The sequence below is a fragment of the Myotis myotis genome, unplaced genomic scaffold, assembly GCF_014108235.1.
Source record: "Myotis myotis isolate mMyoMyo1 unplaced genomic scaffold, mMyoMyo1.p scaffold_m19_p_8, whole genome shotgun sequence".
NCBI lineage: Eukaryota > Metazoa > Chordata > Mammalia > Chiroptera > Vespertilionidae > Myotis > Myotis myotis.
The window spans coordinates 8,042,843-8,067,123 of NW_023416390.1; the positions used below are offsets into that span (position 1 = coordinate 8,042,843).

At 43.1% G+C, this 24,281-nt stretch overlaps 1 protein-coding gene across 1 annotated transcript in view; it reads right to left on the minus strand.

Annotated features, from left to right (window-relative positions):
• Nucleotides 1–479: 479 nt before the first annotated feature.
• SATB2 (SATB homeobox 2) overlaps nucleotides 480–24,281 on the minus strand; it is a 172,502-nt gene continuing 148,700 nt past the window's right edge. The window contains exon 11 of the mRNA XM_036320855.1: nucleotides 480–990. Within this exon, the coding sequence (XP_036176748.1) occupies nucleotides 529–990 (462 nt within the window). The 3' untranslated portion in view covers nucleotides 480–528. The remainder of the gene's footprint in view (nucleotides 991–24,281) is intronic.

The window sequence follows — 24,281 nt, forward strand, 5'->3', positions numbered from 1 at the left end:
TAAACAAGTCTCTTCTCCAAGAACTCATTTCACAGTCTCTTCTTTCCGGTTGTAAGGTTCTCTGTCCCATGCAATTTTTATATATATATGTAAATATATAGATATGTACATATACATATACACACACGTGTCGCTTCCTTCATGTGTCTCGTCCATCTCTTCCTCCCGGGACTGGCCCCCTGGCTCTTCGATGAAGTGCAAGAACAGCGAAGACAGAGTCTCCCGGGGCCGGCATGACTGTGCTCCAGTCCATGGTCGAAGTGTAACACTCGAGTGTCTTTGCCAAGGCGACCTCTGGTTGGGAAATACTGAACGTATTCACTCTACAGGTGTATCCTGTGCAACAAAGAAATGTCAAAAAAAAAAAAAAAAAAAAAAAAGGTAAGAAAAACCAAACAGACCAAAAAAAAAAAAAAAAAAAAAAAAGGCAAAAATAAAATAAAGCCAAAAAATTTTTTTTTTTTAAAAAAAGCAACGAGAACAGAAAATCCTTGGACCGATGTATTGCTGTGCCTGGTGGGGTTCACATTATCTCTGGTCGCTGTCCGCGGGCGCGGCCTTGCCCTTGTCCGCGCCCTCCTCCTCGGCCTCCACCTTGAACATCTCCTCCGAGCCCTCCTCGCTGTCGTTCTCCTCCGACTCGGTCAGCAGCTCCTCGTCCTTGTACTCGGCCACGTCCACCGCGGCGCCCAGGTGCTCCTTGAGCTTGCCGTGGTGCTTCACGTGGTACCGCTGGTTCTGGAAGAACTTGATGATGGTGTGCTTGGGCAGGTCCAGCTGCGCCGAGAGCGTGTGGATGGCCTCCTGGTCGGGGTACAGGCCCACGTCATGGATGAAGCTCTGCAGGATCCCCAGGGCTTCCAAGGAGATCTTGGTGCGAGACCGGGGCTTTTTGGCACAACTGTCTTCTGCGGGCGGCGGCGGGGGCGGGGCCTCCTCGCGGGGAGGGGAGCTCTCCTTGGTAGCCTGGGCCTGCTGCCTGTGAAGGACCTGCTGGTTCAAAGGAAAAGGAAGTTAACATGGGACTCGCCAGGAGACCTTCGCCGAGGCATCATCCTCTGCACGATGGGCTGTCCGTGCAGCAGGGGCGCGAGGCTGTGCTCGCCTGGGCACTCAGGCCTCCAGAAAACCAAAAACACTGCTGGGGATGTAGACTCACATCTACAAGAGGTTAGTAAGAGCCCGGCCCTGGTGGCTCAGTGGTTGAACATCAACCTATGAACCGGGACGGAGGTCATGGTGCGAATTCCGGTCGGCGCACATGCCGGGCATTCGGGCTCCATCTCCAGCGTGGGGCGTGCAGGAAGCAGCCGATCAAAAGTTCTCTCTCATCATTGATGTTTCTCTCTCTCTCTCCTTCTCCCTTTCTCTCTGAAATCCCTAAAAATGTTTTTTAAAAAGAGGTTAGTCGTAGTGATGTTGGCAGATATTTACATTCTGAGGCACAAAGACGTTGGTCATGGTGGCCAAGGTCATTTGAATTCAGGCAACCTGGCTCCAGAGTCCTCCTTGCAGTTAGCCAGCATGATGTGCCTGCTGCCTCCCTGAAAGCCAATGGCAAAGAAACCGGACCCAGAGGAACATGTGGGCTCTGCAATGACAACCCATGGGTTCAGGTCCAGATGCTTCCACTTAGCGGGGTGTCTTCATGTAAGACACTGACCATCGTTAAGCCCAATCTCATCCCCTATCACAGAAGGATGAGACTACCTTCCCAGGGGCGTGACAACAAGGAGTAAATGGCACAATGTACGTAGGAACAGTGCCTACCGGAAATCAGAGGCTGACAAACGTATCCACTGAAGGGCCAGAGAACAAATATTTTAGTCTCTGTTGAATGGCTCAACTCTATCTTTACAGCATGAAATCAGCCATAAGTAATATACACACAAACAAACATGGCTACGTGTCAATACCATTTTATTTACAGAAACAGGTGGCAAACTGAACATGGCCCATGGGCCATAGTTTATCCACTCTGGCTTCGGGCCGACTTCCAGTAAATGACAGTCAGTGCTATCATCAGCCTCACGATCACTCTTAGAGGAAGCGTGGACATTGGAGTCAGAAAACCAATCCTTCATAAAACTGGGAACTTTTCTGTATTTTCAGCCCATGTGAGAAGGGTCATATGGGGGGAGGGCTTCCGGTAGAGGGGGCAGGGCATGGATCCCGAGAAGGAAGCTCAGCTCTGCTCACACCTCGCAAGGGCAGCAGCGATGTTGTGGAACGAAGAGGCACACATGGTGGCCCCACTATTGTAAAGGCAAAGACCACATTTCTCCTACCCAGATCCTGCCTAACTTCCCGGATCTTGCCACGCCCTTTAAGAACAGTGAGTGTACTTTCTAAAAAGTAAACACACGTTTCTCCTCTCACCATTCTCTCCTATTTTATACCATCTTTTTCATGTTAAAGTAACACGTTCAATACTTTGCAGAGTTCAGGGGGAAGTCCGTCTAATCAGTGCTGAAGAAAACATGTCTAGTTGCATTAAGGAATCACTGGTCCCACCACCCTCACCACCATCACTGTCACCACCACACACTACCCACGTGACCTGTTTTCCTTTTTAGCTATAAAACATCACCATCAAAGCAAGTGTTTAAGAAAAAAAAAATCTCTGACATTTATCCTTGTCTTAGGGACCATCTGATGAGAAAATAACTTCTCAGCAATGGGAAAATGCCAGTCTTTTACACAGAATTTAACAAATATTGGGGCAGATGAAATTGTTACCTACGATAACGATAAAAGAGAATGAAACTTTTCAAATAGTAATTGATAATCAAGCGACAATCAAGACAACAATCAAATCTAATGCAAATAAGAAGATCTCATTCTAAGCTGACTGCCGGGAGTAAAAAGGAATCTGAAACAGAGACCAGGAAACAGTGGCTCAGGAGGTCCCTGTGATGTTGGCCAATTAAAATGAATGTTCCTGGCGTTTTGCTTTATCGCTTTCAACTAAGAGCAAACTCATGTGGTCTGCCATGGGAAGCTGGCATCAGCAAAAAAGTGAGCCCCATTACTTCAACACCCTAATTACAGCAGCAGGAGATGCGGAGTGGCGTGGTGGGCCGCACTGCCCATGGCAGCCTTGATGGCAGGAAGACCCTGCCTCTGAGGTCAAAATGTGGGCGGCCGGGCCCTGCAATAAATGAACCCCCAAGTCAACAGGTGAGGGGTGGGCTTTCCGGTGAGCGAGGGAGATTGGAATTATGTATGGAATATATACATACTCGAAGATCAGACGCTCAGGCACGAGTACCCCCTATTAGAGCAATTGCATTAATTGGAAAACAAAAGAGAATTAAAATGCCCCATTTTCTAAATTATGCTTGCCTTCTGTAGTAAAAGTCAGCACAACGGTTCCATTTAATTAAATCATCAGATTGGTTCTTTAGGGGTTTTCCATTGTACACTGGTTAGATTTAAAGAGATTTTTCCAAAACTCTACTTGGAAGTTACTGTAATCTTTCCGCATGACAGGGTCTGTCCACCCAGCGGGCCCGCACCACCGCCCTGCTTCATTAGGACACAGCAGTGGCAACACATGCACATGGGAAGCCACACATGAAACAGAAACAGCGGGGATCACAGCTGCCCTTGCTGACTGTGTCCTCTGTGCCAGGCATTGCTGAGAACTGCATGTGGACGATGTTTATCACCCTCCTGGTGCAGCAGGGAAGTGCTATTTGGATCAAGAACAACCTGAAAACACAGAGCATCTCGGGAAACCCTTTCCATTGGAAATGAAGACCACCAGGTGCTGTGGGTCTGAGAAAGCAGGTGTCCAAGGAGCAATGCCAGCCCATCACAGGAGAGAAAGATGTTTCTCAGAGAAGTAACAGCAGTAGACATGATCTACAAAGTGGACTCTCTTGTTTCCGGTCAATGTTCTCTAGTTGGGCAGCATGGCACTGTTCCATGAACAAGGTTAAGTGGTATTTATAGCATCTTTGAAGTGATAAGGAAAAATAGAGATTGACAAAACGAGTAGCTCTAAGGTTAGACTGTCTTATAAATCACCAAAAGGGCCTACCTGAGGTTTGGGGGGTTTTATTATTATTGATTTTGTTTTTTTAAAGAGAGAGACAGAAGAAGGGAGAGGAAGAGAGAAACACTGATGTGAGAGCAAAACATCAATTGGCTGCCATAACTCTATAGTTGACTTTTCAATACGACAATTAGGGTTAATAGCACTGAAATTTCTAATTAGCTTCAATAATAAAAAAATAATAATGATGATGGCATTAGTAGGTGGTAGCATTCGTAGAAAGAGTATTATGAGTTAAAAACTAGCTTAAATGCTGTAAATATATTTTATTTTCGCAGTAATGCTGGAGGTAGGTGTTTTTTTACCCCATTTTATGATGAGGAACCTGGAGTTCAGAGAGTTCAGATAATTTGTCTGGGGCCACGGAGCTTGTAAGTAGCAGAACTGGGATTCTAAAACTTGTCTGTCTGCTTTTAAATCCAATGCCCTTAAACGTATGTGCTCCTGCCTTCTGTGAGCAAGACTGCATTGGAAAACTGAACAAAGTTTTGAGCAAAGGTGGCAGACCATAAACAAAACATCAGGTAGCAATAACTACTATAAGCAAAAATAGAGCAATAGATGAGAAGTGAGAGGAGGGGACGTTATTTTAGAAGCAGTGACTCAAGGAAGCCTCCCTGAGGAGGAAGCATTTGAGCAGAGGCCTGAGGGAGTGAGGACCAAGCCAAGAAGAAGAGCATCGGACACAGGAAACAGCCAGCAGAAGGGCCGGAGGCAGGAAGACACTCGGTGTATTTGAAACATCAAGGAGGATACCACGTTAGAGCTCTGCCATCCAACAGAGCAACTACTAGCCACACTGTCTGTCACATTTAGAGTTAAATTAATTGAAACTAAAAGAGAAAAAGCCCAGTTCCTCAGTCACATTAGCCACTTCTCAGTGCCTGATGACCACACTGTGCAGCGCCGTCTTGGGCAGCACAGACAGGGCTCACTGCCCTCCTCACAGGAAGTGGTGGTGGGCAGCCTACACCAGACGGTGCAGAGGTGGCCTTGGCCAGAGCAAAGGACCTTGGCATCTACGGTCAGGGTGATGAACATCCTCACAATGAACTGCAATCATAATCAGCCCAAAATATAGTGGGATGTGAAACTGCCACTATTACTAGAGAGAAGAGAAATATTCATCTATTCACATATGAAGTAAGAAAAGCTCAGTTTGTAAGATATTACTGGACTTTCAAGGGCCTTCCACAAATAGCTACGCTATCATAAACACAACCAGGAAGATGCATGGGCATTCTCTCCTCAAGAGAATGGTCAATTTACACTTAGCTGACGGCTACCCTCTTCATCAGACATGCTTAGCATTTCTAAAAGAAATTAGTTTTAAAACAATCAACCTTGGGTCAAAAGAGTAAAAAAGGGTCCATTCATCAAATATTTATGGAATGTCTATAATAATTGAACCTATTAACTTACAAAGCTTTCTAATAAGGAGTCCTATCTTCAACAATTAGGTGTTTATGAATAGGTTATGGGTAGGACATAAACAAATAGAAAGTTAAAAGTCTAAGTTCCTTCTAATTTATTTGCTGAAATCTCCCTGGTCTAAATATGACATACATGTACATAAAAGGACATGAAGATGTGACAAAAAACAAACAAACAATGTTGTAAATATATTCAAAAGAGACATCAGCTGCAGAATGAAACCCAAGCCTCCTTGCCCAGTGATGAAGTGCAGTCAGAATACGGACACGCCGTTGTCTGCCCTCAAAACTGAACATCTTGAAAACACAGCGACAAAATGGTACCATGACAAAATCTGAGGAAGATAAAGCAGTGCTTCTTAAACCTCTCAGTGTTCAAATACATTTTGAGGGCTTCAATGAAAACCAGCTGGGAGTCATGTGTAAAATATAATGGTTTTTGCCTGCAGGGAAGGAAGTGAGATCTTGAATGATTAAGTTGAGGAAAGTATATAATTCACTGTATCATTATGGGGTGAAATGGATTACTTATAATAAGCCAAGACTTTGTGGTCTTTTTATAGAGAGAAAATGAGAAATGATTAAGGAGGTGACTGCAGAGGGTGGCTGATCCAGGGTGGCAATAGGTTGAAACAAACTTGCCCAGGTGGTCGCTGCCACCTCTCTAGGACAAGTCCCACCCAGAGAGGTGAACCTCCCCGAGCTTCGGGTCCTCAGGGCTGATGCACGTCCACATGAGATGAGGACACAAACAAGATGGCTTTGTTGCATTTATTTTGAGTTAGTATCAGAATTACTTGGACTGGTTTACTCTTACCGCATTCTATGATGACAGAATGTAAAATAGTTGACCCAAAAGAGGAAAGCATTCTTCCACTAAGAGTTCCGAGAGGAATATATTTAACAGATGATAACAACTGGTTGAAAGACCCTGTGCATAACTCAATTAGACTTTGTTAAATGAATGAATGAATAAATTCTGTTATTTAAAAAAATACCATATATAAAAAATACCATATAACTTGAGATATTTGTCTTAAATTTCAACAACCCAGTGCTACACCCTAATATTACCCTTTTTTTCTAAAGCATCATTTAAGACTATTAATTTTGGCTCAAAAATTCAATGGGGAGAACTTAGCATTAATGATTAATGATGAATGTAAGTACCGTATATCTATCTCAACGATTGGACTGTGACCTACACATGGGCATGCCATATGCCTGGCACGCTGAGTGCTCAGGTCCTCTGTGCTCCGTGGCACTAAATTAACTCCATATCCTCTCTACTTTCAGACCAGTTATTATTCTTGTTCTATGCATCTTACTATTTATTTTTTACAAACTATGTTTTAAAAGTAAAGAAACTTTACTCATCATAGAAACTTACATTTAGTGTGTATAGGAGAGTGTATATATATATATATATATTTATACTGAAGGTGCAAAAGCAGTGGTGGGAACACTGCTGGCCTGTTGGCATAAATATATATATATATTTACCATTTCTTGTATTTTAAAAAAAACACAACACAACAAAACATTCCGGGGCATGGTATAACCCATAAGACGATTGCTATAGAAGTTGTGAGCAAGAGTTTGGGGGTCACAAAGTTCTGGTTTTGAATCCAGCCTTACTCCCAAATGCACCTCTGTTTACTAGCCTGGTGAGTCTGAGAAAGCCACTTTGCTATTCTGTAACATCTTTCATGTAGAGATATGAGGAATACGTGAGACAGTGCATGTTAAGTTCTTAGCAGAGTTCTTGTCATAAGGTTTTCATAAGTAGTTACTGCCATTATGAATGAAAAGAGGATTTAAGAATCAGTAGTATATTGCCTCGTGTATTTTTCTATCAATTGTGAGTCATCAACAAATTCAGAGATTTCTTTCCTTTCACACCAAAAAATCAACAGATCTGCAAATAGAGGTGTCAACCAATAAGCGCTCTTATTTCTTTTGCTCATACACTACCTCTGTCTTTGATCTTTAACATGCCACCTAGCACATGGGCGTTGCCTCTTAAGCAGCTGTTATATTAAATTATACTTCACAGTCACAGTCCTGTTGGAGGTGACACCTTCTATATACACCGCCTCGGCTCCCCCCCTTAGGGAGACATCCTTTGTCAATGGTTCTCAAAATGTGGTCCAGAGACACCCAGGAGGATCCCAATACCCCATGAAGACGTCCATGACCTCAAAACTATTTTCATGGCAGAACTAAGACAGTATTTGCCTTCTGATCATGCTGAAATTTATACTGAAGGTGCAAAAGCAGTGGTGGGAACACTGCTGGCCTGTTGGCATAAATCAGGTCAGCGGCATCAAGCTGCATCTAGCTATATTCTTCACAGACACACGCACAGTAGAAATGCCACTTTCATGTAAGAAGGCCCTTGATGATGTAGTAACATATGATGAATTATATTAAGTCCCAATCCTCAAGCATACCTTTTCAAAATACTCTGCAGGAAGAAATGGGACGCACCTCTGAAGGTGCGAGAAGGAAGATGGACGATGGTGGTCACGAGAAAGAGCATCATTTTTATTGGAAGGAACAACTAACAGACAAACTATGGTTATTCAGAGTTGGGTATTTGGCAGACATTTCCTTAAAAGTGAAGTAAGCCTGTTACTTCAAGGAAAATATCTGAGAGTATTTGTGGCCAATGATAAAAATGGATCTTGCAAGCAAAAATTCAAATTTTGGAAAACTTGTAGCTGCCATTATAAAATTAACAGCTCCCCACAATCTTAAAACTTTCCTAATGATATTGATGGTGATTTAACAATTCTTTAAGATGTCCTAGAATGGAATATGTCAAAATTTAGATCTACATAACTCAATATTTTCCAAATGACCAATTCATGGTATTGCAACATCATAAATAGGTAAAAGGAAGATTCAAAGTGCAAGGCAAATGAATGAGTTACAAAGTTAAAAAAAAATATATGAAAAGTTCATCAATATGATTTTAGATTCTAACTGGCAAATATCCTGTAAGAAAACCACTTGTAGAGTTTTGCTATAGTATCAAAGAAAACATTACCTGGGGAGGCTATGAATATATTCCTTCCCTTTCTAACTGCATGTCTGTGGGAGGCTTGCTTTTCTTCATTTACTTGAACCAAAACCATATATTGTGTCAGAATGAATGAAAAAGCAATTATGAGGATCCAGTTAAGCCAGATATTTAAAAATATTTACAAAAAATATATAAACCTATGGCACTCTTCTCATTTCTTTGTTTTAGAAATAGTTATTTTTTTCATAAAAATATATTATTTATACATATCACATATTCTTATACTTATTTTAAAATTAAACATTTTTTAAAATTTCTCAGAATTAATTTCTACTATGGTAAATACTCACAGTTAAAACATATTATTGGAGTTCTCAAAAAAAAAAAGTAAAAAGGGATCTGGATACCAAAAAGTTTGAAAATTTCTGAAATACATGAATCACACTCAACATATAGGCCTGTCGTTTTCCTAATGAAAATCAAGCACTTCACTATAACATTCAAAATGGACCCCACAGTGTAAGACATCCTTATCTGAGCCAAGTTCCCGGGAACATCTTATGGAATGAATGTAAAAGAAATTACACATGCATTACGACTGGTCTCTTGACTTTATCACTCAAAGACATTTTCACAGGCAAACCATTCTCCAAGAAACACAATTCAGACTATTTCTAAGTCCAAGTGATCTTACTTGAGTTGGCTCTTCTGGTTGTAATTTCACATCCTAACATTATAAGACTTATTAAAAACCATGCTTTAGTTTTTGTTGCTTTTTTTGGATTATACAGTATCCTAAGGTCAAAACTCAGGAAATCTGTTATTAAAAAAAAAAAAAAAAAAAGTATCCATGAAGTGATGACAAATTGCAGACTACAGGTGTTAGATTACATTTTTACTCCAGGCAGGTTTAATATAAGTCAGTCTCCTTTTACAATTGCTCTTAGCACATACAGCTATAGGAAGGGGATTGTTTTAAAAAATTAAAAAAGGAGAGAGAGAGAATAAGGAAAAAAAAGAGCAGTGCTCAATAAAAGAAGATCATGTCAAGAGAAATCAATACAAACAAGCAAAATGGTGAGACGTCTGACATGGAAATATGTGTTCAATTTCATCCAGCCTTAGTCTGAGTTTCCTCTAATATTGTAACCAAGATGATATTGGGACATCATGTATGTTTTTAATGCAGTTTAATAATTGCTTCTCAAAATAAACACTTTGGACAAAGATAAAAGCACTGTGACACAATAATCTGTTAGAATAAACTTGGGTGTTGGAAAAAGCCTAGTTCTTAAAACAGCCTTTGGCTTATATCATTTCCTCTTTGGTAACAAACTGAGAACAACTTATGCTAACGACTGTGGGATGGTTTGGGTAAAGAAAAAAAAAAATAAAAATAGGGTGGAGTGCAATAACTGATCCGTCGATAGGGAGTGGCCAGAGTGTGCAAACACAGAAGAGGTAGCAGCTGGGTAGCGGCTCCCGCACCCTAAGAGATGAGCTGACAGACAGGAAATTAAGCAGAGTCAAGATGAGCAACTATGTCTCAATCAAATAGACATCATGCAGCTTAACAAACAACCATTTCTCCTGTTAGAATGTAAAGAGTCCAAGCATGGACATGTCTGGAATCTAAAGGCAATGATACCTTTCCCTTCATCAGCATCACTGATAGCATGACCAACATTCTACCAACAGGACAGACAGAATCCGTGCGATGACTCAGGAGGAACAGGCTCTTCAGAATGGTCCAGGCCACGGCCATGTATCCTTCTGCCCAGGAGAAACCATCTCCCATCCCACCCACCCCAGTTCTACTTGCTTGGCACCCATGGGCATTCATATCCTCCCTGCTCCCATGCACCCCCACCTCCTTCTCAAAACAGAAGCATGAACAGAGAAGACCCATCTCTTTAAGGCCAGACTGAAGGTACAGGTACCACTAAAGTGTCTTTAAAGACTTTATATTTGTGTTAAAATGATTAAGGACTAACATGGACATGGCGAGGACTGGCAGTTACCTCTGGAATAATGATTTGAAAACAAATGCATGACTTGCTTCCTAGGTATAACCAAGAAAAAAGTGGCTGTTGCACCATCATGAATGAAAAAAAGGTTCTAGTTCAAGTTAAAGGTAACCCGGGTGACTAAACAAAGAGGGTAAAAGGTTGGGATCACTTGAATACCAGGAATTCATCATGTATTAAAAAATCCAATCTGAAAATGCATAATACCACATCAATAGCAAAGGCCAAGAGAGGAAGATGTGGGAGGGGTTTGGGATAAGGATGACCCATTAGAATTCTTAGACCATGGATCCAGCTGGTGAAAATAATTCTCAAGGTCAGAAAAGGCGTGACCCGAATGAAAACAACAGCCAACGCCAGTGATACGTGACTCAGTGAGCTCCAAATTGTGAATTTTTAAAACAGATTCAAAGTACGATTTAAAAGATAGAATGCAGACACTACTTCAGATCAATACATTGCATCCAGTAAGTTTAACCAGAGCAGGATTTTGGTTCCTGTTATATGAAAACATGTTACATTAAATGGAGGCAGAGAAACATGCATTTTCCTACATACAGATATCATGTAGTCAATCCAAGAACTGTGTCAATGAAGATTTAAAAATGATTCTGAAGATAAAGCTAGAGTCAGAACTCAAACCACTTCCAAATCTCCTAGTATTTATAAATCCAGTGACAAAAATAGTAACTTGAAAATGCCTCTTTGGTAAAGAATGACCTAAAAATGAGGATAGCATGGGGAAAAGTAATTATATATACTTTAAGTCACAGAATCTCAATAAATTATGTGAGCATCACTGAAAGAAAGCATTACTCTTCTTGATTTACACACTCGCTATACAATGTGACTCGGGGGTCAAGTTCCTATAACTATTTAATCATAGAATTAGGATATTATCAAAGCATTTACTGTATTTCAAAATGTAAGTGGGTACTGTTGCATTTATTCTTCAAAGGAGGAAATGAATACATGAAATTGAGCTCCGGCCCCAAGTCACAAACCCCAGTGTCTAACCTACAACAAACATACTCTTGCTGCTGCTTAGGGCTAGGAAATGAAGAAAAACACAAAAGTATGCTCCATTTCAATTTAGTTTTGAGGACAATTTCATTTTGGTGTGAATTTCATTTTGGTCTTCCAATTAAAATATAAAAATAACCCTGGAAACCACAGAGGGTACTATTCAGTGTGTCAAGTTAGGAATTACAAGTGAAGACAAAGAAGTCAGAAAAATTGGAATACATGATGGAGAAGTTTCCCTCCCACATGCTACCCACTTTAAAAAAAATAAGCACAGACCCCATTTCATCAAGCTATCCTAGCACCAAAGAGAGAGAGAAGTCCTGACGAAGCCCAGCCAGGACTCGGGCGAGGCCTAACTATCCCCTAACTGTGATGACCCTAGTGACACTGTAGTTCTGTCCTCTCCCAGCTTCTTAAAGAGGAGGATTTATTAAATTACTTAAGGAGAAAGTTTGGATTAGATTGTTTACTTGGGGCAGAAAAAGAAGAAAGAAGGTAACCCATGTGTCCGAGGCCTCAAGGAGGCTCCTGGGAATCCCGGGATGGGCCGCATTTCCTGCATAATTTTTACAGTCGGGGCACGCAGAAGTCAGAACCATCTGACAGCTATGGTTAGTGAAAATATTAGACGTTCGCCAATAAAATACTACCTCAGCATATTTCTTGCTTTCTGGATGTAACCACTTAATGACAGGACTTAAGAAAACTGCGCTGTGTGGATCAAACACATAAAAGCACAAATATTCCTTTTATAGAAAGCGAGCCTTAGGCAGTGCATTATAACCAACCCCTCTGGTGGAAGACGGAGTAGCCAGCACCACCACACGCTGACATTGTGGTGTATTATAACCTCACGTCCAAACTGGGTAAACAGAGTCAAATGATCAAAGAAGGGCTTTCTCCTTGGCCAGCCATAAAGCGGAAGCCACTGATCCCCAGGGCGTGGCAGCGAAGATTCCCGGAGGCTTAGCCATGAAAAGGTGTCAGAGGAGAGCTTATCAAACTCACGTCATTTCATCAGAAACCGGCTCCCTTGGCATGACTGTCTCTCAAGAGAAAAGGAATATGGAAAGATGAAACGACAGGAGGTAGAACTTCCCAAAGGCTAATTCTGCATCATTCTTTTAAAGTCTAAGCCACTTTTAATTAATGTGCGAGGATGGTGGCTTCACACCCTCCACAGGAATAACCCTACCACGTGAGCGGAACCAGGGATGGGGGAAACTGTGGCTTCTAAACTCGGTGGCAAGCGCACCAGGTGAGATGGAAAGCAGACGGGCCAGGGGGTGGTTTCCTCAAGAAAATGAATGTCTGTCTCCCTCCCAGTGCACCAAGATGGCTACTGGGAAGGGCAATGCTCAGCTCCTCGTTCCCTGGTGATTCCTTTCCCCACAGGAAGCCCGGGGTCTGCACCTGCAGGTGAGCCATGTGCCCGCGGGCGCGGCCAGCCCAGCGGCATCCTTATCGGCTCAGACGCACAGAGCAAGTCCCCTGGCGTCTCTGAGCCTCAGCTTCCTGAGCACACAGGGTGGGCCAACAGAAGGCTCACAGTTGTCCGTATGGAAGAGAATGCCACCGTTAATCAATAATAATACGAGAATACATTCTGCTTCTCCAGCTCACGGCTGCAAGCCCCCTGCTGCCCACCTGTGTGGCCGTCCTCAGGGACCAGAACTGCCAGGCATTATACTTTCAGATGGGAATGTGCTTCTGGGTGGATTTAATGGAAGAGCTGAAAATGCTGCACAAAACAAAGCTACTTACAGATGCCAGGGGCCGGGAGGTCATCAGGAACGCTGGCTGGTGCTCCAGACGCCGCCCCCGAGGTGCCCCTCACCCGAATCCCCACATGTAGTCAATCCCTGGCTGCTGACCAACCCTAAATCTTAAACACGTCTGGGTAGTGTCTCCCTCTGCGCACTTACTCCATTGCTGTTGCTCAGGCTTTGACCATTGATGGCCTCAATGACTATGACTTCCTCCCAACTGGCCTCCTGCCAGGGCCAACAGAGAGCATCTTCCCAAAGGCCTTCCACGGCCCTAAGATAGGCAAGGCCTTGGGGCTTCCGAGAAGGCTCCTGACCTGGGCCCCGGCCCCCGGCCCCGGCCCCGGCCTTGCTCCTCCACCCCTGCCTCTCGGGCTGCCCTTGGACCCCACAGCTTCGGCCGCGACCCTATGCTGCGGTGCCCCTCCACCTCGGGCCTCTGCCGCCCCTGCACCTGGACAGCTCCTCTATGAGGATTCTGTAAGCGCCCTGGGCGGGCCTCCTCCCGCTGGCTCTCGGGTACATGTGCCCCTGCTTTGGGCTTTTCCTCCTCTGTCCCACTTCCAAGCTGGGGGTTGTAGTCATCTGTCCTGCACCTGTCTCGCCACAAATCTGTGAGCTCCTGGGGAGTGGATGCTGTGTGACATCCACCTCCACACGCTTGGCACTGCGCACAGGTCAGGCTCTGTGTCTGAGTGACTGAAACTCAACACTTGTCCTCCAAGGTCCAGAATCGTCTGCACTGGCGACAGAAGTGCCATGCAGACCAAAGTCTTCCTAAAATTTAGAGCATGTCTTCAGCTCCAAGGGGAGGAAAGCAGAGACAAGGTAGATGGCCGCTCATTGAAAAATACACTCATCACCAAAAAGAGCTGAGTGACGGTCGTTTGTGACAGTTATGAAATGCAGACATACGCTTTGAATAGGCTAGTAACATCACACAGTGATTCACGCAGTTCTATCCCCCAAAATTATCTCACTGAAAATCACCGGCACTCAGAGACATACGTGCAGGGTGTGACTGTCCTCAGGGCTAAAAGCTGACATGTTTATCGGTTTGCCTCACTCCCTCTCCCCGGTCTGCAGGGCTATTTCTACCTCCGGCAGAACTCACAAGGCCCTCAGCAGACAGCTACTATGATGAGGAAACCGCTGGAGGCAAGACAGCAAGGCAACAAAGAACAATGAGAGAATCTACAGAAGACAGAGAAAGGAGACCTTTTAAAAAGGTACAAGAGCCAGACGTATTTGCTTAAACGTGGGTCGCGTGGATCACAGTAAGAGCCTGAGACACAGCACTTCTCAGCTGCACGCAGAAGGCTGCCTATCTACACGCCTTGGGAAGCACTCAGGTTTTCTCCAAAACACATCCGAAATGCCAAATGGTTATTCTTGGAGTCGAATGAATGGCGTGCGCCCGTGTGTGGAGGAAGAAAAGTAACGGAGTGACTTCAAAGCACGTATGTTTGCCCCCACTTTGAATCAACCTCTGTAGTTCCTACACCACACAATCCAAAGTGAGTGAGGCGAACGGTTCCAAGTCGGGGCCAGAACCTGCCGTCGGCGCTTCCTGCCGCCTTTGCAACACAGTTAGATCTTATCAAAACGTGTTTTTAGAAGTATTCCACTAAAACCAAATAAACCGTGGAAGTATGGAAAATCTAGATGCTAAATAGAAGCCATCTCCTTCATACTGGCGGAGACCAAAAAGCATTTTGGTCCCAGAGAACGTTTTTGCTCCATGGTGCGGGGCTTCTAAGGTGTTTTATCATTCCCCTCGCTGACAGGATAGTCAGCTTGGTCAGGGTCTCTGTTGGAATAATAATTCCAGACTGAGCAAAGAATTCTATCAAAACTCAATTATCGCATTAAAACACTCCGTCATGTGTTCCCTCAAGATTCCCAACTTTCTATTTCTGAAAAGAGAACAGATTTAATGAGATATTTTTCAAAGTGGAGCTGGTGAAGGGAATATTTGTGAAGAGGCACTGCCAAAAAGACAATTCACTGGGTAGACACAGATAAGGCAAAATTTACCACAGACGCTGGAGCGGTGGGTATTAAATAGTCATCTCCGAATAAACTCTACACATCCACGGGGCCTGGATGGTCTACACCAGTGGACGGCAAACTCATTAGTCAACAGAGCCAAATATCAACAGTACAATGATTGAAATTTCTTTTGAGAGCCAAATTTTTTAAACTTATACAGGTAGGTACATTGTTATTAACTTAATTAGGGTACTCCTAAGGCTTAGGAAGAGCCACACTCAAGGGGCCAAAGAACCGCATGTGGCTCGCGAGCCGCAGTTTGCCGACCACGGGTTGCCAAAGGTGGCATTGCCTAAAGGAAATCTCTAAGGTCAACTCTCAATTAACTGAAAGGTTTTGATTAAAAATGCTATTGACTGCTTTTATATCACACAGCTTCCTGCTTATTATATTTCATGGGCTAAGGAGGTGCCAAGACATTAAACTGTCAATAATCTATTAATACTGGACTGTTACACTCACTCTCCCCAAATCCGCAGGCAAAGTTCTTCAAGCCAAGTACCTGCTTGGCTCATGCAAATTCCCCAATATGGAAAACATCTCTTTATGAGCTCCCAGATTAAATGCCTAGGAGTGTTGACAAAATAGGACAAAAATATGCAGATAATAAATGCGTATTCAGGGGAGTTAAACTAACATTTGTTTTCTTAAGAAACTGCGGAAGGGATGGGGACTTTGTCATGGAATCGGGCTTTCTTTCTAAGCCATATTTAACAGTTTCTAAATTGAATGTAATAAACACTTTACGAAGAGAAATGAGAAGTTATTTAAAGGGAGGCTCATAGGTCCCTGCCAATCAGCATCTGGAAAGCAGTTATACGTTGGGGCAGGGTGGAGGGGGGGCTTTTAATGAATTTAATAGAGAAAAGCACTTTAATTAAATGCTGTCAAAGCGGATTGTATTAATGACTGCACACAGAGGAATTTCGAGCGGGCCAAGTTTATTTAGCAAAGAGGAACGGGGCTTTCAAAGCCTGCGAGTATTTATGTTTCCGCAGTTGCAGTACATCTAGAAGATGATGGTGGTGCCAAATAAAAGCGTTGAGTTATTAGATATGATTTTATTTATTGTGTATTATTAAAGCCTCAAAGGCCTCAGGGGAATTAATTTCATTTTCAAAATGAAACTCCGCGTCTGATCCGAAAGGGTTAAGGAGAGAGAGAGTATTGGCCCCCAATTTTTCCGTGCCCTGAGTGGCTACTGGGGAGGACCCTGCCCAGGGTCAGCCAGTCGGCATGCACTTTGCTGCATAGCAGTGGCAAAACAATCGATGACAGTATTTCTTCTAAGACTTTTTCTCCTGGTGTTTTTCTTTCCCAGTGATTTGCCACTAGACATAATTCATTCTATTACACATAGCAATAAGCTGAAAAATGACCAAAGCTCCTAAAAATCTCCATGAAAATTTGGCTGCCATAACTTTCTTAATGGAAAACACGAGCAGCGCAAACTTCGACAAAGGAAAAGGCACGGGGTGTTTGACTCGGGGCAAACGGGAAAAGAAGAGAGGTCTTCTTCAGTACCTTCTAGTCAGAGGGAGACCACAGAACAAGCCTATTATTAACGCTCATATTTTAAAAAAATAAACAAAGAAAATATGAGCCTTAATGCATGAAAGCTGTAAAGGATTGAAAAGCTGGTCTGGCTGGAAAATCCTACGTGTGTGTCAAAATGATTTTCTCTACCGTTTGTAAAAATGTAATTATCCATGATATGCTATTATCCACGATATGCTGCAAGGGCGAGGGATTTCAAGTGAAGCCACCGCGAGCCGGGGTCTCACGTCCCTGCCTCCACCATGTCTGTGCGATCACAAACCACGCCATGATTTACCACATCCTTCTCGCAGTTATATATAAACATAGATACACTTCTTTGGTCTGTCTTTAGATTTTAATTCAAAACATGAGGAAGGGGAAGGAGGGAAATGTGAGGATGGAGGAAAAGCGCAACACACAAAGCCGGGCACCTATTTCCTTTCGAGAGCAGGGTAGTGATCGCCAATGGAGACTTTCAACGTCCTAAATAAATAATCTCATTTTTAATACCCCCCCCTCCCAGCTATTTATTAGTATCAGATGTCTGATCTGTGTCTTTGTAGTTCTGGGATTTACAAGCAACTCCCCATCTGTGCTAAGATGTTTCAGACCAGTCTTTGAAACGCTGCAAATGCAGATGAATATGACATAAAATAGGAACTGATTCCATGCACATAGGACACAGGGCACAGATGGCAACACAGGACACAGATGACATTGCATGTTCATAGGGGTCCTCTATAACTCAGCTCCATGCATGCACATATGTAGAGATCATGGAAGTCCAGCTATCTGACCTGACCGAGGGGCTCAAGGGTAAGTGGTTGGTTTCTTGCAAATAGCACGTTAAGGAAACATCTCCCCTGGTACGTCAGTAGCTCTACTATGAAGATGGATCAAAGAATCGTCAGTTGCTAGAACATACCGGTGCATCTGATCCAGATTATGTTTTACAAGCCAAAGAATCTGTCAATTTGCTCCTCTCCTTTCATTACCAAGGCAGTGACTATATTAACTCCCAGCACAGACTGTTTAACCACTCTAGCTCTATCTCTTTGGGAGGCTTTTGTTTCACGTGAAGCGTAAACTCAAATAAGGATTTCTCTCAAACGTCTACCCCTAAATTATACCGACATACAAATATTTGGCACTGGTCCACCATTATTCCTTCCCACTCTTCTGTTACCACACTCTTTGACGTGAATGGTCATAAAACTGAAATGAGAAAAATGATACTTGAAAAGTACTGGCATGTGGATAGTGCACGTCTACAGTATAGGCTCATGTTAGCACATTCTGTTCACTTAGATCACAAGAGAAACAGGAAGACCTTCCCATGTCTACATATATTTATCTTTAAGAGGTCACATCATGGATATTAGCTCCCTAAGCTTAGAGTACTTCTTAAAAAATAATTGACTTTCCCTTCTGAAGTGCACTGTCTGGGTTCAGTTTACCATATTTTTAAAAGTTCTGCTAAAATAACTTGTTTCCCATTTTCTACCTAGAGTCCTCGAATCTCTTGGGTGTTTGGCGCTAGGAAATCACAGACTAGGGACTCATGATGCTACATGGTTCTGATTCTGCAAAATGAATCTAACCAGACACTCAAGTCAGACGTGTACATCACATATGGAAAGACACACAGAGACAGGCTTCCTTGAACATGAAGAAATAAATGTAAAGGAAGGGAAAGCATGGCAGGGGGAAGAGGAGAAACAACTGTCTAAATAAACCATTTTGATACCCAGGTGATCATGTGAGCTGTAATACCATTTGGCCATTCAGTTCTGGGAACACCTGACCTTTCTCTCATTCAGTAGTTTTCAGCATATTTTCTTTATAAAAAATAAATAAATGGATATGCACAGACCTTCAAAAAAAGTTAAATGGAGTCTATTCAGTGTTGTGCTGGAAATGTCTAACAACTGGCTCTCTGGAGAAAAAAAGCCCCAATTCGATCATTTGCCAGTTTCTGTCCTGAGAATAATCCCAGCGTGGCCAGCTGAATTCTACTGACGGTGTAGCACCGCCTCCCCAGATTCCTGACCTGCAACCAGGGGTGCCAGGAGCCTGTGTAAACCGACTCCAGCTCACACATAATCTGCTGTGCAGAGGGAGACCCGTTCCTCCTCTGCTTCCAGCCTTGCTCCCTGGGAGCCCTTAGCTTGGCCTGATTTACCTGTCATTTCCCCAGCCCCACAGTGATGAGGACGACCCTGATGTGATATATAATTCCAGAAGAGTCTATATCAAAGGTGAAGGGTTATATGATTTGCTTTGAATTAGATCTAGAAAACAACCTGTGAAGAAATTGAACTTGTGACCTTGGAACTGTCAAACCTATCTACTTTGCTTCATCCCCCATTTCTAGGGTTAAACCGAGTAATAGGACTTTGGCAGTCTTCCTTTAATCGAAAGTGTGCTTTTCTATCATTACCAGGGGAAGTTCCAGACTTGAGCTTAATAAAAGTCAGTGGCAGTTTTCAGCTACATTAGATTTCCACACTAAACAGAAACAGCTGAAGAAGCCACCGTAGGTAGGTTGGGCTACGAGCGTTTAAAACTCAGTGCCTGCCTTTCTCCTGCAATTGTCATAACTCTCAGTCATAAGACAATCCACTGGATCTCTCTGAGCCCATATGAGGTGTTCATTAGTTATTCTTTTGCTGTCAATTTCTTTTTCCAAAATGCATTTAACCTCTCAGGAGCAATGTCATACTACACTCATATTTAAGAAAATCCTAGTCATCTATATTGAATGTGTTTTAAATAATTATAATCGGAAAGATCTGCATTTAAAACACACATTTATGTCAGTGTCTGCCATTCTGTAGGGCATCACAATTTTTTCAAAATTAAAATCAAATGGCTATATTTATCACCAGGCTCGTAATCCTACGGCGCCCACTCACGGAGCCATGACTTATACATTTACTGTGAACTGCACTTCAAATGATAGGTTACCATCAATCGCAAAACTTGCAAATGTTTGGCTTTTTTCTTTTGTTGTTGGTGGGTTAGAGCTGCTTCTATACTCCTTCTATAATGACACTATTCATGCATGCCTGCACTCCTCCTGACTTGCACTGATGATAGGAAAGGGGGTAGAATTCCAGGTGGTGATGCCAGAAATTGAGTCACGTGCATGATAACCACCCCGTTATTTCAGTACGGAGGACTGTGTGAGTGTCCTAGGATCGCAGTGGATTCTGCATCTTTGCTCAACCTACACGACCAAGCCTACTGTGCAAAAGTCTGTATTCACTCCTCTGGCAGCAACACCAGCCAGAGGCTTTCCTTCCCCGTCTGCGCCCATCGGAGGCCAGTGCAGAGCTGCTGGTGGGTGGGTGCTTGTCTAATGCTGGACCAATGCGATTCAAATACTGGCATGAGTGAGTGACGTTTGGACAACCCTGTGGATTGGAATGTGTTGAGAGGGTCAGCAGAAGCTCTAGGGATGATCCAGAAGCTACGTGGTCTTTTCGCTTTTTCAAGCTAAAATCATTTTTTTTAAAAGTACCAACCCACTTTTGTCATATCCAATGCATTTTATTATGCCTAACAGGGATTTTATTCAGAGCTCAGAAGAAAAGTTTTCACTTTTAAATAACATATAAGGCCTTTTAAAAGAGCTTGGAAATGTAGAAAGATCAGATGAAACCAGACAGCTCTGAATTTTTCAAATCTGACTCCAAACAGCTGCACAACATACAGCCGCTGGAGGCGAGGCGCCCTCACATCTCACCAGGATCCTGCTACCCTTTCTCAGCGCCTTCTGTGCAACCACCTTCTTGTGTGAGCCTCAGCCCTGGAGAGCTGGGGTTACTGTCACTATTTCCAGAAAGTGGAAGTGGCCTCAGCAAGACCACAGAGCTCCCACTCCAGTGCCGACCCAAACCCAGGTCTTCTGAAGGCCCAGCACTCACTCCTCATTACCCAGACTCCTCTTCGGGCTTCTGGCCGGCTACGGTGCCTATCTACTTGGATCAGCACTTTGATCATTTAATCACTTGTGTTAAAAAGGAAGGAGGAGGGGAGGGCAAAGAGATCTAATCTTCATTTGGATATCGTACTTTCTATTAAGATATTTTTGCCTGGCCGGTGTGGCTCAGTGGTTGAGCGTCAACCTATGAACCAGGAGATCAAGGCTTGATTCCCAGTCAGGGCACAGGCCAGGGTTACAGGTTCAATCCTGGAGTAGGGCCTGCAGGAGGCAACCTATTGATGATTCTCTCTCATCATTGATGTTTCTCTCTCTCTTTCCCTCTCCCTTCCTCTGTGAAATCAATAATAATATTAATTTTTTTTTAAATCTGGCACTTCAAAATTTTATAAAAATGGCTGTACTCATAGGGATTTGTGGGCCAGTTCTGTCAGTTGCATCATTCCCAGCACGCAGCCCCATAAATCTCAGAAAAGCAACGAGGACTGAGAGTCCAGAGCTAGCCTCAAGCCGTGTTTCAGCTGCAGCCTTCTCCCAGGTTTACGGACTTGGGTGACCAAGCCCGAACTAAAGTCTGTGAAGTTAGCACCCCTGCTCTCAACAGTCCAGTGATGAGAACTTCATCCACGTGGGGAAACCCTTCTGTGCGGACGGGCAGCTGTTCCTTCCACAGAGACAATGAATACCTCCCAAATCCACAACCACCGATGACAGCGAAGCGCTCCGGGAGGAAATGTGAGGAGGAAACGTGAAGCAGGCTCCCATGGTCCCAGGACAGTGTGTGTGTTTCTGCCACGACTGCTCCCTTGGAGACGGACCAGTTCACACACCTGACCCTCCACAGGCCACACACGGCTTTACCGGCACCCGCTCCAGGAGCCAGGTAGTTTGGTTCAAGGGTTTGGTCAAGTACTAACAATAAATTAACCCATAAACCCAGGGCCAAGTCATAAGGTAGCTACTTAAAGAAGTCACCTGGGTGGAGAGAATGAACATGAACAGGATTTGGAAAGCAGCGTTTGTCTGTGTGGCCAGGGAGCAATTAGGGGTGAAACAGACATACTTACTGTTTCCCATCAAAACCAACGTTTCAAGTGCCACTCAATCACTAATCTGCATATGCAATTTTTTGTAGAACTATGTGAATCCCCTGGGATTCTTTAGTATCGCCTCAGAATGTCTGTTTGCTTCAAATAGCCATACTTTCTTTCTTTCTTTCTTTTTTTTTTTTTTTTTAGATAATATCATCTCTGAGAGGCTCAGTGTGTTTTAAAAATATTACCCAGTACCTTCTGGAAACAGCTAGAAAGCTGAAGCAAAGAGATTCCACACAAAGTCAGAATCGGAGAAAGAAATAGAACCTATGGATTCCACTAACTCACAGTGGAATTCTAGATTAAGGCAAGGTAGTAAGAGGGAAAATAGAAGCTTGTTTTAAAATATAATTCTAAGTGAGTAAAGGGGAAAACTGCTCAAAATATGTGTGAAATTCTACCTGTTTTATTCACTGCTACACACATGGTGCCCAGAATAATAGGTGGCACACTGAAGGAGCTCAACAAATATTTGTTAAATAAATAAGTAGAGATGTGAGAATAAAAATGGCCAGTCTTCTCAATCACGTCTGTAACTTGAGGCCTGAAAACAGTTTTTCCATCAATATTAATCATCGTTGCCAAAAGCCAGACTTTGCTAGACATCTATACATGTACTCAAAGGGGTGTATTTTGGTTCTCACAGATGAAATGTGACAGGGCCCCACAATTGCCTTAATTTAAGTTCAAGCTTATTTTGTTGTTTCTGTGAGTGGGGGGAAGAAAGGACGCGTTCAAATGCGTATCTTAATTTCTCTATTCATTCTGCCTCTCTCTTTCCCAACTTGCTCCCTAGTGCTCGAATTTAATCAGTTTGCCCCTCACAAAATTTATTAGCCATTACCCTCTGTTTATTCAGGTTTTGGGTTTTTTTTTTAAGTGTTTCAGATTATTGAAAAGAAAGAAAAAAAGGGCAGGAGTGAGGTAGAGAAGGAAGAAAGGACAAAAGAAGGAAGGGAAGGGGGAGGAAGGAGGGAAAGAAGGAGGGAAGGAAGAAAGGAGGACAACAAAGCTTTATGTTCGAAAGTATTATGTGTACATGTTTGATATTATTTTCCTATCAGAACATCCAGAAAAGGCCAACGTGCTAAAGTTTATCTGTGGCTTCATTTGATGTCAGGAGGAAAAAAGACAAAAAAATGTGTCTGAAGAGTACCCTGCTGTCCCAAAATTTTTTAAACCAGACATAAGACTGATAATTTCTTTGGATGATTTTAGTGATTCCTGAGCCCTGGGCAGTGAAGGAACCTGTACCACTGAGGAGTATTTGAACGATGTCAATGACACAGCCAATCCTGAGTCTCGCCTTTGCCTGGAGAGCAGCATTGGCTAAAACACCTTCCATTCATTGGTTCTAAAAGCCAACGAATATATCAGTAACCCACAGTGTGAGAGAAAGGGATCATGCTGCACCTCAGAAATGCAAAATATCAAAGTCAGACTATTTTTTAAAGCAACACAGCAATAATGGAAGAGCAAGGTTCTTTGTGTCCCCACAGGGCAGGACAGATGGGGGGAAGGGGAGCCTGGCTGACTGACATTCCATCTCCTGCTCCCAGCCAGCCCTGATGTTTAGTTTGGAGGGTGGTATGTTGTGAAAGTGCAGGCGGGAGAGCTCAGCTTGGCAAAAACACTGGAACAAATCCACCAAGAATGAGAAGCAGAGAGCTAATTCCAATTACCGACATGATAAGCCTAGTAAAATGTTGACCCCCACTTTGAAGAAATAAACAAGCAGACCCAGAACATTACTATAAAATTCTAAGCTTACTTCCTCACAGTACCTACAGCACAATGCCTGAACACGTGGAAGTACACAATAAATGTTTTTCTCTAAAAATGCAATAAAATAAAAAGGCATAAAACTTTAGATACACGTGAAACTTAAAATCGCCCTGGGCATTGGTTTCCTTCTGCTCGCATGTCCACAGCACTTTACATAGAAAAATCATATAAATCTCCCTTAATATGAGAATTTTATATTAGACTTCTCATTCATACCCACAATCATCCACCATGGTAAGTGCAGGGTCCTAGAAGCCATGTTCAACGATATGGCCCTAATTTCCGGCCCAAGGGCCGCCCATTAACATGTTACCTACAGGTGGTCTACAGCCACTTAGCTTTCTGCTTCTCATGATATTGTTCCAACATTCTTCCCAACAGAATTCCACCTTTAAAAGGCAGTGCTTTTCAAAGGAAGCATTCACCTGACTGGTTGGAAATTAAAGGTCAAGAAAGTTTCCCTTTGTGGGTTAAGGTGGACCAGTCAATTTCCCTCTGAGTATAAGAATTTAAAGTAGTAAATAT